At 39.3% G+C, this 14,881-nt stretch overlaps 1 protein-coding gene across 2 annotated transcripts; it reads left to right on the top strand.

The window, feature by feature from the left end:
- The first annotated feature begins 6,561 nt into the window (after positions 1-6,561).
- On the top strand, positions 6,562-11,567 carry LOC107596514 (ankyrin repeat domain-containing protein 46-like). 2 transcript variants are annotated; one of them, XR_001610377.1, is made up of 5 exons: positions 6,562-6,636; positions 9,138-9,480; positions 10,491-10,649; positions 10,914-11,206; positions 11,281-11,567. XR_001610377.1 is itself a non-coding variant. In XM_016287256.1 (4 exons), exons 2-4 carry the CDS (start codon positions 9,170-9,172, stop codon positions 11,128-11,130), a joined length of 687 nt encoding a protein of 228 aa, XP_016142742.1. In that variant the 5' UTR covers positions 6,562-6,636; positions 9,138-9,169; the 3' UTR covers positions 11,131-11,567. The 2 variants fall into 2 exon arrangements, 1 of the variants encoding a protein (XP_016142742.1); XM_016287256.1 differs by having other exon boundaries at positions 10,914-11,567.
- Positions 11,568-14,881: the final 3,314 nt, after the last annotated feature.

A 14,881-nucleotide genomic window follows, 5' to 3' on the forward strand; every position in this document is an offset into this window, starting at 1 on the left:
AGTGGGTGACGGATGGGCTTCTGTGTTCAGTTTCCCGCGGGATTGCTGTCTTGGATGGTGATGTTGAGTGGTGTCCCTCCACACCTATCTATGGGAACAAATCATGGCGTCAGGAGGTGTGACGCTCTCACTCACCCTTGCTCAGCTGAGTCACTCTTACCATAGCGAATCCCTGCTTTATATCTCTCACTGACAGTGAAGATCAATAGCGAAGCTTCGCTCGGTGGGTGACAGTTGGGGTCCAATTCAACTTCTCGTGGGAGGCTTACACATGTTTGGGAGGTGTTGTGCTGAACTTGGTGGAGCTAGAAGGAGGCCAACACCTCCTGTGCTGTGGTGCATGATAAATAATAACAACAATAATAATACAATAGCTAAATCTGCAAATAAGCTGTGATGCAGCGACTACCAATGGGAGAAAAGAAAGTGGTCTGCTACCTAATACAGCTGGATATGGAAGAAGACAAATAATAAGAACTAATGAAGAAAAAGAATAACAGAAGAAAAATTCAATAATAATGAATAATTTTATAGTAATAGTACTAGATAATACACATAAATAATTATAAATTGTATAATAATAAGTTGTATAATTATTATGTATAATACATAAAATAAAAAATAATTGAGTTTTTCAAAATATAAAACTGATTAATAATTAAAAATAATTAATATTAATAAGCTCAAACTTTTATATTGAGTGTGTGGCTGTTTAGCCTCTCATATACAAAATTTTCACCAGCGATAACAACCTCTTTTGCTAAAAGCATTGCAACAAGAAGGTTTAGTTGAGCCCAAAGTATATTTATTGACAGCTGGATATATGCAGATATCAGAAATGGTACAATGGAAGGCACAGCAGGTGAATAAATCAGATAAGAAAACACAATACAGCAGGTGTGGAAGATGGTGGGATGAACAGGGAAGTAATTAAGCTGATAAACTGAGGCAGGTAAACCAAAAACATTGAGCGTGAAGTGCTCCAATAAACAGTCCAGTGCAGTAGGTGAGTTGTAGGAGATCACTGGAGACTCAAGAGGTGAGTGTAGGAGATCGCTGGAGACTCACAGGTGAGTGTATGAGATTGCTAGAGACTCAGCGGTGAGTGTAGGAGATCACTGGAGACTCACAGGTGAGTGTAGGAGATCGCTAGAGACTCAGCGGTGAGGATAGGAGATTACTGGAGACTTGAAGGTGAGCATAGAAGATCGCTGGAGACTCACAGATGAGTGTAGGAGATCGCTGGAGACTCACAGGTGAGTGTATGAGATTGCTAGAGACTCAGCGGTGAGTGTAGGAGATCACTGGAGACTCACAGGTGAGTGTAGGAGATCGCTGGAGACTCAGAGGTGAGTGTAGGAGATCGCTAGAGACTCAGCGGTGAGTATAGGAGATTACTGGAGACTTGAAGGTGAGCATAGAAGATCGCTGGAGACTCACAGATGAGTGTAGGAGATCGCTGGAGACTCACAGGTGAGTGTAGGAGATCGCTGGAGACTCAGAGGTGAGTGTAGGAGATCGCTAGAGACTCAGCGGTGAGTATAGGAGATTACTGGAGACTTGAAGGTGAGCATAGAAGATCGCTGGAGACTCACAGATGAGTGTAGGAGATCGCTGGAGACTCACAGGTGAGTGTAGGAGATCGCTGGAGACTCAGAGGTGAGTGTAGGAGATCGCTGGAGACTCAGAGGTGAGTGTAGGAGATCGCTGGAGACTCAGAGGTGAGTGTAGGAGATCGCTGGAGACTCAGAGGTGAGTGTAGGAGATCGCTGGAGACTCAGAGGTGAGTGTAGGAGATCGCTGGAGACTCAGAGGTGAGTGTAGGAGATCGCTGGAGACTCAGAGGTGAGTGTAGGAGATCGCTAGAGACTCAGCGGTGAGTATAGGAGATTACTGGAGACTTGAAGGTGAGTATAGGAGATCGCTGGAGACTTGAGGTGAGTATTGGAGATCGCTGGAGACTTGAGGTGAGTATTGGAGATAGCTGGAGACTTAACGGTGAGTATAGGAGATTGCTGGAGACTTGTGGTGAGTATTGGAGATCGCTGGAGACTAGAAGGAGAGTATAGGAGATTGCTGCAGACTTGAGGTGAGTATTGGAGATTGCTGGAGACTTGAGGTGAGTACTGGAGATTGCTGGAGATTTAGCGGTGAGTATAGGAGATTACTGGAGACTTAGCGGTGAGTATAGGAGATTACTGGAAACTTAGCGGTGAGTATAGGAGATCGCTGAAGACTAAGCGGTAAGTATAGGAGATCGCTGGAGATTTGAGGTGAGTATTGGAGATCGCTGGAAACTTAGCGGTGAGTATAGGAGATCGCTGGAGACTAAGCAGTGAGTATAGGAGATCGCTGGAGACTTGTGGTGAGTGTTGGAGATCGCTGGAGACTAAGCAGTGAGTATAGGAGATCGCTGGAGACTAAGCGGTGAGTATAGGAGATCGCTGGAGACTTGTGGTGAGTATTGGAGATTGCTGGAGACTTAGCGGTGAGTATAGGAGATCGTTGGAGACTAAGCAGTGAGTATAGGAGATCGCTGGAGACTTGTGGTGAGTGTTGGAGATCGCTGGAGACTAAGCGGTGAGTATAGGAGATCGCTGGAGACTTGTGGTGAGTATTGGAGATCGCTGGAGACTAGAAGGAGAGTATAGGAGATTGCTGGAGACTCACAGGTGAGTACAGGAGATTGCTAGAGACTTGAAGGTGAATATAGAAGATCGCTGGAGACCCAGAAATGAGTATAGGAGATCGCTGGAGATCTGAAAGATAGTATTAGAGATCACTGGAGATTTAAACGTGAGTGTAGGAGATCACTGGAGACTTGCAATGGAACAGGTAAGGATCACTTGAGGATCCTTTACAGACACGGAGCGGTCTGAGAGTCCATAAGGGTGACCAGAAAATGGCTGCTTCTCAAATGGAAGGACACTTCCTTATAAGGCTGCATATCTAAGCAGCCACATCTTCAAGCTCCATCAAAGGATGTCAATGTCAAGCATCCTTAGTAGGCAGTCTAATTTACAATGGAAGCCTGTGTTGCGTTGGAAAAAACTTTAAAATTCACACCGTTTCAAAAGTATAACCATAAAACATATACATTATATGTGTTAACATAAAACTTTTTGATAAAATGGTTACTAACTGTGTATGAGCAACGTTATATTAATTTTTAACTGCTGTGATGATGATGTAAATCTGGTAATTATCGCATGACACGTGTGGATACTAGAAATGAACTGTTTGTTTACAAAGAGAAGACTATCCTTTTTACATGTTACGTGCACTTACTATAGTATAATACCAGTAAATAATGCATAACTGCTTGCAACTAACTCTAAAAAGCCCTAATCCTATAGTAAGTACATGTTGTTAATTAATATTACTCAGTACTTAAATGTACAGTTACACTTGTAACAAGGACACTGTAAAATAAAGTGTGACCAAAAAATCCACTACAGTAATTACAATAATAGATACACGTTACATTATCAGAAGTTCATCCTAGAAGAGCAGTCCCTTACATAAAGGACAACTTAACACATTTTTGTATAGAAAAACCAATAAAATAGTTTTAACAAAAATATGCGCTTTTAAATCTTCTGTAATCATGTACTCCGTAGATGTCTTTTGTAAATTAATTTCTGTAAACACATTCTTATAGGATTAACGTCTTTATTATTTGTCTGCTGTCTTAACAGGGACCTGAGCAGTGCTGAGATTCTCCAGGATCAACTTACAGTCTGCTTGGAAGACAAACAGCAGTATACTGGTAAAGTAACATAGATTTTAAGGGTTGTCGCACCCTAAAATGATAACTGTTTATATACATAACACTATATGTAATAACACTCTGAAAATGGATATGTTGTGTTGTTATTGTGTGTGTTCAGCTGTGGACACTGGACAGCTCCATCAGCGATGAGAACAGGCCATTGAGAGCATGCTGCTGGAGGAACAGTATCCTTCACTCTTTACACGTCACACTGATTAATTCTCATTTTGTTCATGTTTGGTTTCACGTCCCATAATGATAAATGGATGTGATAATTCATCAAAAGCATGTGGTTGTTTTTCTTAAAAGAAAAGGTATTATTTTGCCAGTAAAAAAGCATGGATCAATGAGAAGACTAAAGTCAAAAAGTGAACTCCCTTCTTTTATCATTTATGTTCGTGAATATGTAAACACCTATACAACCATTCAAACGTTTGGTGTATGTTAGATTTTTCTAACACTAATAATCCAGCAAGAACACACAAAATTTATCAAAAATGATAGTAAAGACTTTTTTACATTGTTACAGATGTTTTGTTTTTGAAGTAAATGCTGAAAATTCAGCTTTGCTATCACAGGAATAAATTATTTTAATATATATAACTGTTTTTTTACATTTTAAGTTCTAATAATATTTCACAGTATGTCTGTTTAGCTGTATTTTTGATCAAGTAGCCTTGGTGAAAATAAGAGAGAAAAAAAACATAAAAAATCTTACCGACCCCAAACTTTTGAATGGTAGTGTGTTTGTGTATTATTACAGTAATTCATTCAGAGTGTCTTTGTAGGACATTGGTGAAGAGTTCTGGAGCACAAACTCATTGGGTTGAAGAGGAGAAGAATCTCTTTGAGAAAGAACTGGTATGATTTCTGAACACAAAGGAAACAGTGCTCTCTCACTCATAAAATAAATTAAATTGTATTTTGTTTTTTATGTTTTCTAGGCGCAGTTTAGCCTCAGGTGGACAAAGATTGCCAAACTAATCGGCACTAGGACAGTCCTACAGCTGAAGAGCTACTGTATGCTTAGGCAGTACTTCGAAAATAAGTTATGCCTTTAGCCCATTTTTACATTACTATATGAAAATTCATATGCTTTTGGTTCAGATGTGTCTAGTGATTTAACATTTATTCATTTATAAGGGAATAATTATAAATATAGATATCCAAGGGGGTATTTTTAAAATCTAAATTAAAAAAATATTTCTTGGATTATGTTCATTTAGTTTTTTTTTTTTAATAAATAATATATTTCTCTTTAGACCTTAAAAAATAAATTGCCATCTCTTCATTTGTTCATAATTTTTGGGGTCATACTACTAAAAAGTTGACAACCTGAACTAATTCCGCAATCTTGTCTAATTTTAAATCTTGTCTGTCAGTCTAGTTATTATTTTACTTATGCTCCTCTCTTCCGCCTAGGCACCTAGTTAGTGCTGTAGTTCCCTGTCGCACCAGAGCACACTGGTCAATGGACTGCAGCTGCCCACTCTGGTGTTGACTCTTGCTATTATCTTTGGGTTCTGGCCCTCAGATTATCTTATGGCATTTGCTTTTAGACAGCCATTCTGGTTCTGATCACTGCTTGACCTTGTTCCTGATCTGTCGCGTCTACGTTGTTTACTTCCTGGTATGACCCTCTTGTTGGCCTGACTCTCCCTTTGTCTCTCTTACTTGGAGTTAAGCATTCAGCTGCTTTTGGGTCCACTCTTCCTGAAAACCTGACAAACACAGGCAAGGAGTGTTTTGTCTGGTTGTGCTTTTTTGACAGGAAAGCAACAGATGTTCAAACCTGTGCAGTTTTTTGTAATTCAGTCTGTAAGTTTATTTAAAGGGGTCATATGGTGCGATTTCAAATGTTCCTTTCTCTTTGGAGTGTTACAAGCTCTTGGTGCAAAAAGAAGATCTGTAAAGTTGCAAAGACTAAAGTCTCAAATCCAAAGAGATATTCTTTATAAAAGTTAAGAGTCAGCCACACCTACCTAAAACGGCTCGTTCTAACACGCCCCCACATATCTACGTCACGATGTGGGAAGACTATTTTGTTTGGTCTTCCAAAAGAGGACGATATCCGCTTCGTCATGCCTGGAGCTGATCCATGCTGGTCGCTGAGGAAATACATCAACTTCGCGCTGTGGCTCACCGGACCGGCTTTCACAGTGGACGAAGCGGAGTCCAGCCCGGGGTCGTCACATGTGGTTGCCGCAAGCCCGCCGGACGCTCCTTCGTCGAATCTGCCGGCCGCCGTGTGTGACGCTGTTTCGTTGTGAAAGCGAAGCTACTTTGTTTGGCCTTCCAAAAGAGAACGATATCCGCTTCGTCATGCCTAGAGCTGATCCGTGCTGGTCGCTGAGGAAATACATCAACTTGCGTGTGTGACGCTGTTTCGTTGTGAAAGCGAAACTACTTTGTTTGGTCTTCCAAAAGAGGACACGACTAGAAATCAGTGGTCAAGTTGTATTTACAACACTGTTTCCAACAAACCAATGGCGCTGTCTCAAACTATACCTACCTTTTCCGGTTTGTCTGATTTGTCGTTGTGTTTTCTGACTTGTTATAAGGTTTTCTGAATTGTTGTTGTGCTTTCTGAATTGTTATTTTGTTTTTTAGACTTGCATTTGCGTTTGTAATTTGTTATTTTGTTTTCAGAATTGTGATCTGCTTTGCACTTCTCGGCCACCGTACGTACCCTTCACTAGATTTTAGGCAGCAGCGCCCCACAGCAGTAGGGGGCGCTGTACGCGCTCAAACGCACAGTCACCACTGCAGCTGTAGTAACTCGCAAACAACACAGACACAGACGTAAGCAACGGGACTTGAAGAAGCTCAAGATATTTCTCCTGTGATACTGCTGCACAAAACAGGTAAACATAAACCCATAACAGTGCAATATATTATGTCTTATTGCTGAGTCTGGATTTCAGATGTTAGTGGTCTTATCCACGCATATAAACATGCAGTGAATAGAGTATTGTACAGCTGTTTACAGTAATGACATGTTTACAAACGTTTAACGTTATATCACAGTTGACATACATACCGGAGCTGGTTTTTACTAGCAGCAGATTCGTCTCTGTTTTGAATTTAGAAGAATGAACTCCACAGAGGTGATTGTTATTTGTCGTAGATGGCTGGTTTTACATTAGTCAGCATCATCTAGCAGTGTGCTGGCTAATGCAGAGTCCTCCTGCTGCTCCAGCACTGCAGATCATGATCAGGTGAAGGGTGCAGGGCAGGTGCTTTGATAAACAGTGTTTCAGCAGTTCTAGCTTTATGTTGCATGATTGCTGAGGAATATAATCCATTAAGACTTATTCAAGTATGACCAGCTGGTCTTAGTACCATTGTTTTCCTCATCATTTAGGATTCGGTCATATTTCACCTCATAATCTAAAAGTAATCAATTATATTTTATAGGGGTGCTCCGATCAGGGTTTTTGAGGCCGATCAGAGAAAGCAGTATCTGCCGATACGATCACCGATACCGATACCGATCCCAAATTCATTTATTCAGGGCCTGAATACATGTTTGAAAATGGGGGGAATTCCCCTCTTAGGTGACTCTTGTGAGAGGAGAAGCAGCTTTCACACAGGAGTCCGCTACTGATCCGTGGCTGTTTACCACAAACACAACATTTATCCATTATTTTGATTTCAAATCCAAACATTGTCACTGAAAATGCTTTTTCAACATTGCAATTCTTTTTTTACACAGTACAGTATAATACAATCTTTCACAGACATGTTTAAACACAATAAATATAAGAAACACATTATTCAATGCTTTTTACTTTTGCATTTACTTCTAGATTTATATATTAAGTTGCTCAAGCAATTGGCAAAACATTTAAACTACTTTTCTTACGTTATCACAAACTTACCATTGACAGAAATAGTCAGCTCTACTGCCTTTCCTTTTGCATTGAAATCTTTATTACAAGCAATCTTGCGGTTCATAAAGAACTTTGTTTTCCTACCTCCACGAGTGCCATCTGTTATTGCTTTCTTTATCTAAAAGCTCTTTCCCTTTAAACCTAGCCAACAAGCCATATGTGTTGACTGTGAAACACAGTCACATAATATGCATTTATGGTGTAATTACTACATTTTCGTGTCAATCCATGTTCATATTACTGCAAACAATGAGCTGTTACTTTAATTCAGTGCTTGCAGCGCAGCAAACATTAGAGGTCGACCAATTAATCGGCACCGATAGTTGATTGGCGGAACTATCGGTTATCGGCAAAAATCAATGCAGATAGTTTTTGCGTCCGTTGCTGGAGTGGCTGAGAAGGGTCCGCTGCCATTATGCAGTACGAGAGCGGCCTCTAGAGGCAGAAATCACTAACAGCACGTGTTGTTTGTTTTGACACGTGACATTGCGCGCTGCACAGAGCAGGAAACTTCAAACGTGCATTTAAATGCAGCCAACAGAAAATTCTGCCGCGGAACAGAGTGCCATTCACATAGTTTTCCATTAAATTACATTATATTTGTCCCAAATCATTGTTAATGTACGTAATGACTTCACCCTAGGCTATAAATTATGTATTGTGCTCTTTCTGTGGCTCTAATACAGTCTTTATGCTTCATATAGAGAGCTGTAATACAGATCGCACTTTCTCTTTCCCTTTGCTCTGTTTTTTTTAAACACCGAACTTCAAACTAATTTATGCCACATTGTTCATTCTTGAAGCAAACTTATGTCCGTTTGGTGATTAAATAAACTGTTTTAAACCGCTGCTTGAATTGAAAGTGTCTGGTGTGTGACTTCTCCGAGAACACATCGCTGCACTTTTGTCCAGTGTGTGACTTGCATATTTTTTTTTTCCAGTGTGGTCCAACCTAGCTATCGGTATTGGTAAAATCCACTATCGGTCGACCTCTAGCAAACATAGACTCGGTGCGGGAACGATCTCTGCTCTGCTGCAGACGCACCGCTACTGGAACGCACTGACGGACCGCGAGATCGCCTTTTAGAGACCGCCGATCAATCATCCCAATGTGATTATCGGCCAATAGTGATTGTTGTCTTATTCAGTGTTGTATTATGTAGTTTTGATACTAAGTTTAACAGTTTTAGAGTTTTAGTGGTGGTTGTGTCTGAGTGAGAGAAGAATTAATGTAATTTGACAGAAGTAGTCACTGAATGCATTTTGTGTCAAAGCAATGCTAAATGATCCACAGTTTATCCAACATAGACTCATTAGACTGCTGTTGTGTGAACAGTTTTGAAAATGTGATTGAGAAATGAGTCTCAATGGTTCTAAAAGCAGACCTCATCTTCTTTTTTTGTTTTTGTTTTTATCGTGGGGTGAAATATGACCAGGCTTCATGAGATTCAGTCTATTATTGTGTTTTTCAGTTACGCTGGAATTTTCGGAGACCGACTCTGACATGTCATATGTCTTCATCAATGACTCGTTGCAGACCAGTGTACCGTTACTGCAGGCTTGTATCGATGGGGACTTGAGTTTTGCTAGACGTCTGCTGGAGGCTGGCTGTGACCCCAACATTCGTGACCACAGGGGCCGCACGGGTCTGCATCTGGCAGCGGCACGAGGTAATGTGGACATCTGCCGCTTCCTGCACAAGTTCGGCGCAGATCTGCTGGCCACTGACTATCAGGGCAACACTGCACTGCACCTGTGTGGACATGTGGACACGATTCAGTTCCTGGTGTCCAATGGTCTCAAGATTGATATTTGGTGAGATAAGCCAATATATTTATTTGGAAAATTAGATGTTTGTTGTAAGTGACTAATGCTTATGTAATGTACAGCATCGCTAATACTGTGGCACACTTGTGCTTTTTAGTACTCCCATAGTGTGTGATTGCAGAAATTTTTTTTTTTTTTACATTGATGGAGCAACACATTTACAGGAGGAAAATCATAAAAAGTATTGATACAAATATTTTAGCTATAGGAATAAATTCAGCACAACATGTTTTGCATAAAATACTTATTCAAAGTCACTTTAGCTTTAGTAATCAATTTAGTTTGTGCCATATTATGTTTATTTTGATAAATAAAGTGATTTGAATAATTATTTTAGAACCTTTTACCCTGACTATTATTATTATTATCATTATTATTATTGTTATTTTAAATCGAAATGTATATTTATTAAAATGTTAACGTTTCCTTGGTTTCCACCAACGTTAGCCACCACTTTCATAAAATAGAAATAAAAAGTGAAAGTAAAAAGCGATCGTGCATTCGAAAGCAGTTTCAATGCCCCGCATATTAATAGCGGCTCCCTGATGCCCGCATTTTATATACAGTATTACCCAACGATATAACTGCGAGAGACAGTTTTGAAATATATATTTTGCCTGTGTTTCCTTCCTGCTGTGTGAGCTACTGAAATGAGCCGCACTGTGAAAAAGCCAATCAGAGCAGAGCTCAACATTATTATTCATGACCCTTCCAAATAAGGTAAAAACAGACCATTTCATTCTAGGGACAAATCCTAGGGTTGTAAATGGACATGTAAAACCGTTTCTGGAGATTTTTTTGCCCTTACCTAAGCCACATACCTTTTATGTAGATATCAGAGAACAATTTAAAATATTGTATCAATGCATTCTATGGCACCTTTAATTTATGATTTTACTGTAGCAGTAGTGATTATTTTACTGTAGCTGTAATGATGTCATTATGATCATTATCTGACTCTATGTACATTTCTCGATTGTTCTCTGACATTTGAACAGTAACCACAATGGCTCGACACCGCTGGTGCTGGCTAAGAGGAGAGGGGTCAATAAAGATGCCATTCGGTTACTGGAAGGGCTTGAAGAGCAAGAGGTCAAGGGCTTTAACAGAGGAACCCACTCCAAACTTGAAGCCATGCAGATGGCTGAGAGCGAGAGGTTAGAATTGCACATATTTACATGTTTTAGTTATTTGACACGTTTCATGCTGGCTAAGAGGAGAGGGGTCAATAAAGATGCCATTCGGTTACTGGAAGGGCTTGAAGAGCAAGAGGTCAAGGGCTTCAACAGAGGAACCCACTCCAAACTTGAAGCCATGCAGATGGCTGAGAGCGAGAGGTTAGAATTGCACATATTTACATGTTTTAGTTATTTGACACGTTTCGGTACCTTTTTTTCTCAACAAAATACCCTTGTTCCTAGTGCGATGGAGAGCCATTCACTGCTGAATCCAAACCTGCAGAACAGCGAGGGTGTGCTGTTCAGCTTTCGCTCCACCTGGCAGGAGTTTGTGGAGGACTTGGGCTTCTGGAGGGTGCTGCTGCTGCTGGTGGTCATCTCCCTTCTTTCTTTGGGCATTGCTTACTATGTTAGTGGCGTACTGCCCTTTTCTGCAAGTCAGCTGGAGTTGGTCCACTGAGGGCCAGATTGTGTTATATCTCGGGACCAGACGAGTCCAACTTTGAACTAAAGGGAGGTTAGAGTGGACTCTGAAGGTACACTGAATGTTCCTCATAGTACAAGATTAGGGCTGATGTGAAGTTTAGAAACAATCTTGTTATCCTCACAGGTGAGGTCGAGTGACGGTGTTCACATGATGATGGCTGCACTATGAAGGAAGACTGAAAGGTTGAGGTATTTATGGGAGAAAATGTTATAAGTTTCTCAGATACACCTAAGGGATGTAAACCCATTTCTCACAGATCTTTCCATGATCACTGAACCTGGCCAACTGTTGAACAGTAGACATATACACTTGTAATAATTTGTAAGCAAATTATGTAAGGTGATGTAAGCAACATTAGATGACTGTTGTAGATCAGGCATGCTGTTTTCATCCTACACTCTAAAAAATGCTGGGTTAAATATAACCCAGCGCTGGGTTAAAAAGGGACAAAACCAGCAGTTGGGTTGTTTTGACCCAACGGTTGGGTTGTTTTGAACCCAACCGCTGGGTCAAAGCAACCCAATAAAGATGATATCAGGCATGCTGTTTTCATCCTACACTCTAAAAAATGCTGGGTTATATTTAACCCAGCATTTTTTAGAGTGTAGTATTTACGTATTTTCTTTTCTATCATCTTTATTTTTGTCTGTATATGAAGTCTTTATTGTGTAAGTAGGACAGTAGACCAGTTACTACACACATATGCTTATTTACATATCTATGATTCAACGGTTTACATTGTTACATGAAATATTGTTTAAAGTAATATGTAAAATGTTACATATATAGTCTCGTACCGGCAGGGATTGTAGGTGGGTGGGAGTGAATGTACAGTGCTCTCTCCCACCTTCAATACCACGACTGAGGTGCCCTTGAGCAAGGCACCGAACCCCCAACAGCTCCCCGGGTGCCGCAGCATAAATGGCTGCCCACTGCTCCGGGTGTGTGTTCACGGTTGTGTGTGTTCACTGCTGTGTGTGTGCACTTTGGATGGGTAAATGCAGAGCACTAATTCTGAGTATGGGTCACCATACTTGGCCACATGTCACATGTCACTTGTCACATATCAATAAATGGCCATTTGGGAATTTCCTGTTTGTGCACAGATGACAGTTTGTCAAAGGACAATTAACATTCTTTCTTTTATCCTGTTTGTGTACTAATTATCCTATACGTTAAAAGGGTCTTTCTGTTTGTTCAAATAAACAGAGAAACTTTTTCCACATCATAAAATAAATTTTCCACAAGAATAAATGTCAATGTTAAGATAATATAAAGCTATATATGACCTAAAATGATTGCTCATTGCCTAAAAAAGCAAGTAAGCCCTAAGAAGCAGCGGTTTACAATGATTTAAGAACAGCTAATGGGATCCCTTAACCATTTATTGATAACAAATAATCATTCTTCTGCCAAGCAGTGTAGTTCTTCAGCAACATTAATACTGATTTAATGAGGACACAGGTATGTGTATAACACTTTTTAGCCAGTCGTAATCGACCGTAACTATTTGTTTTATAAATTATTATTGAGAAAATGTATCCAAACCACGTCTGTTAATATTTTCATTTTTGTTGATGATACAAATAAATATGTGCAACATGAACATTTCTTATCAATTTGTGCATACAGTAAATGATGTTTAAAGATGAAGAGCACATAAAGAAAATTTGGTCACACTTTATTTTAAGGTCCAATTCTCACTATTAACTACGACTTTTGCCTCAAAATTCTAATGACTAATTAATAGTTAATAAGGTAGTTAAGTTTAGGTACTGGGAGGATTAAGGGAGGTAGAATATGATAATTTATAAGTACTAATAAAGAGGCAATATACTAGTAATATGCATGATAATAAGCAACTAGTTAATAGTGAGAATTGGTCCCTAAAACTAAAGTGTTGCCAAAAATTTTTTTAATGTAACATTTTCATGTGTATCTTAATGATAGAAGTAGTGTACAGGTCACTATTTATTTTTGTGTCTGTGTTTATAAGTTAGGGTAAGGGTTACAGCTACTTGATTGCATTTCCATATTTGATATAATTTTACCTTAAAGAGGTTAAATATCGATTTTAATAAAAAAAAATTGGCAAACTTTGATATAAAATGTGTAACTATAGCATGTTTTATTTGGTAGAACACAATGGGGAAAACACGTCAATAGTATATGCATACATTTTTGTACTACCAGTTGAAAACCAGTATTCTAAAAACCCATTAGAAAATCCTAAGGGAACCCATGACTCAAAAGCTAAAGCTTTTCCAGACTTTAGGACTGTAAACTGAACAGCTCTATTGTATTTACATAATTGCCCCACAGCGCCCCCTTGTGCCCACAGCAGACCGGAGCAGGTGAAAATACAGTATAGATTTATACATTTTAGTAGCAGTCTTTTGTATCCGCATTTTTGTTTTTAAATCTAAATAATTACTTGGTAACACTCACAAACTTATTGTAGCTGTTACAAGTCTGCTAACCAGTGGTCATATTCAGACACACTTACTGATTTCCTCATTATGATGGAAAGAGTGTGTTGATGCTGAACGACTCATCCGGATGTTTCTTTGGGTTTTGATATAGATTGGTCTCAGCAGGGGGAGATGGTGGGCGTTGTAACAATTTAAAAGCATGCTGAGATTTTTGCACTCACAGAGAGAAACCACCACAACCAAACAAAACACTTAGAAGACCGGTGATCTATGTCCTTACTTATTTAGCATGTTCTGACCCACAAAACGCAACACAGAAAAACAAGAGAAAAAGATGGCAAGAGAGAGAGAGCAATATACTGTAGTATTAAAAACTCTTTGAGGTTTAGGATGCAAACTCGTGAGATTTTGTTAATGAGGAGGTCTATAAGATATCTGGATATGTTGATTTGGTGTTATATAGCCTAGTTTACATTGATTTAATAGGTAAGGATAAGGATTTACTTACAATTTCTTCCCAGCAAAATAGTTTGGATCTCGACATGATTTTTATAAGTATATTAAAGAAAATAAAAGAATGGGAATTACATTTTAAGATTTTATTACTTAACCAGACTTTTCTAGATCATTCTTTTAAAATTAGGCTCCCCTCTGCTCCAAGACTGTGGGAACCCTGGTTCTTCAAAAACAGTTTAATGCTTGTTTTGTCTTATTTTAAATCCTGAAGTGATCTTGATGCCCTCTTGGAGTTTTGCTGAGGGCCCCAGCTCCCTGGTTGAAAATCACTGACACACATAAATACAGAATTAAATTCATTGACATGGTGTGTTTTTTTAGCTGAATCTTTTAGTTTTACTGTCACATGCCACAACCTTCTCAGCTTCAGTTCTCCTTAGGCAATTAAATATAAGACTAGAGTGACCTTCAACCAATGTAGGAACAACCAAAAACTGTACAACAATATACTAACCTTTACAGTAATGCCAGGGGACTGTACAGTCCATTCCATTATATTTAATAGCCCATAATGGGTCGTGAATTGAAATGAGAGGTAATGAGCTACAGGTCATTTTCTGTTCTTTCTTTTGGAGACACTGAGATTAGCCACAGCCTGAAAACTGAAAATGGAGAAAAAGAAAAAGAAAAAAAAGTGTGATGGTATAGGTTTTTACATGACAGAAAATATAATTAGCTTAGTATAAAAATCAATGGCAGTCAATGTCAATGGATTGTCCTATGAGAGAAAAAAAAACAAGAGTGTGTGCGTGCGTGTGTGTGTGTGTGTGTGTGTG

The sequence above is a fragment of the Sinocyclocheilus grahami genome, unplaced genomic scaffold, assembly GCF_001515645.1.
Source record: "Sinocyclocheilus grahami isolate Dianchi unplaced genomic scaffold, SAMN03320097.WGS_v1.1 scaffold219.1, whole genome shotgun sequence".
Lineage (NCBI taxonomy): Eukaryota > Metazoa > Chordata > Actinopteri > Cypriniformes > Cyprinidae > Sinocyclocheilus > Sinocyclocheilus grahami.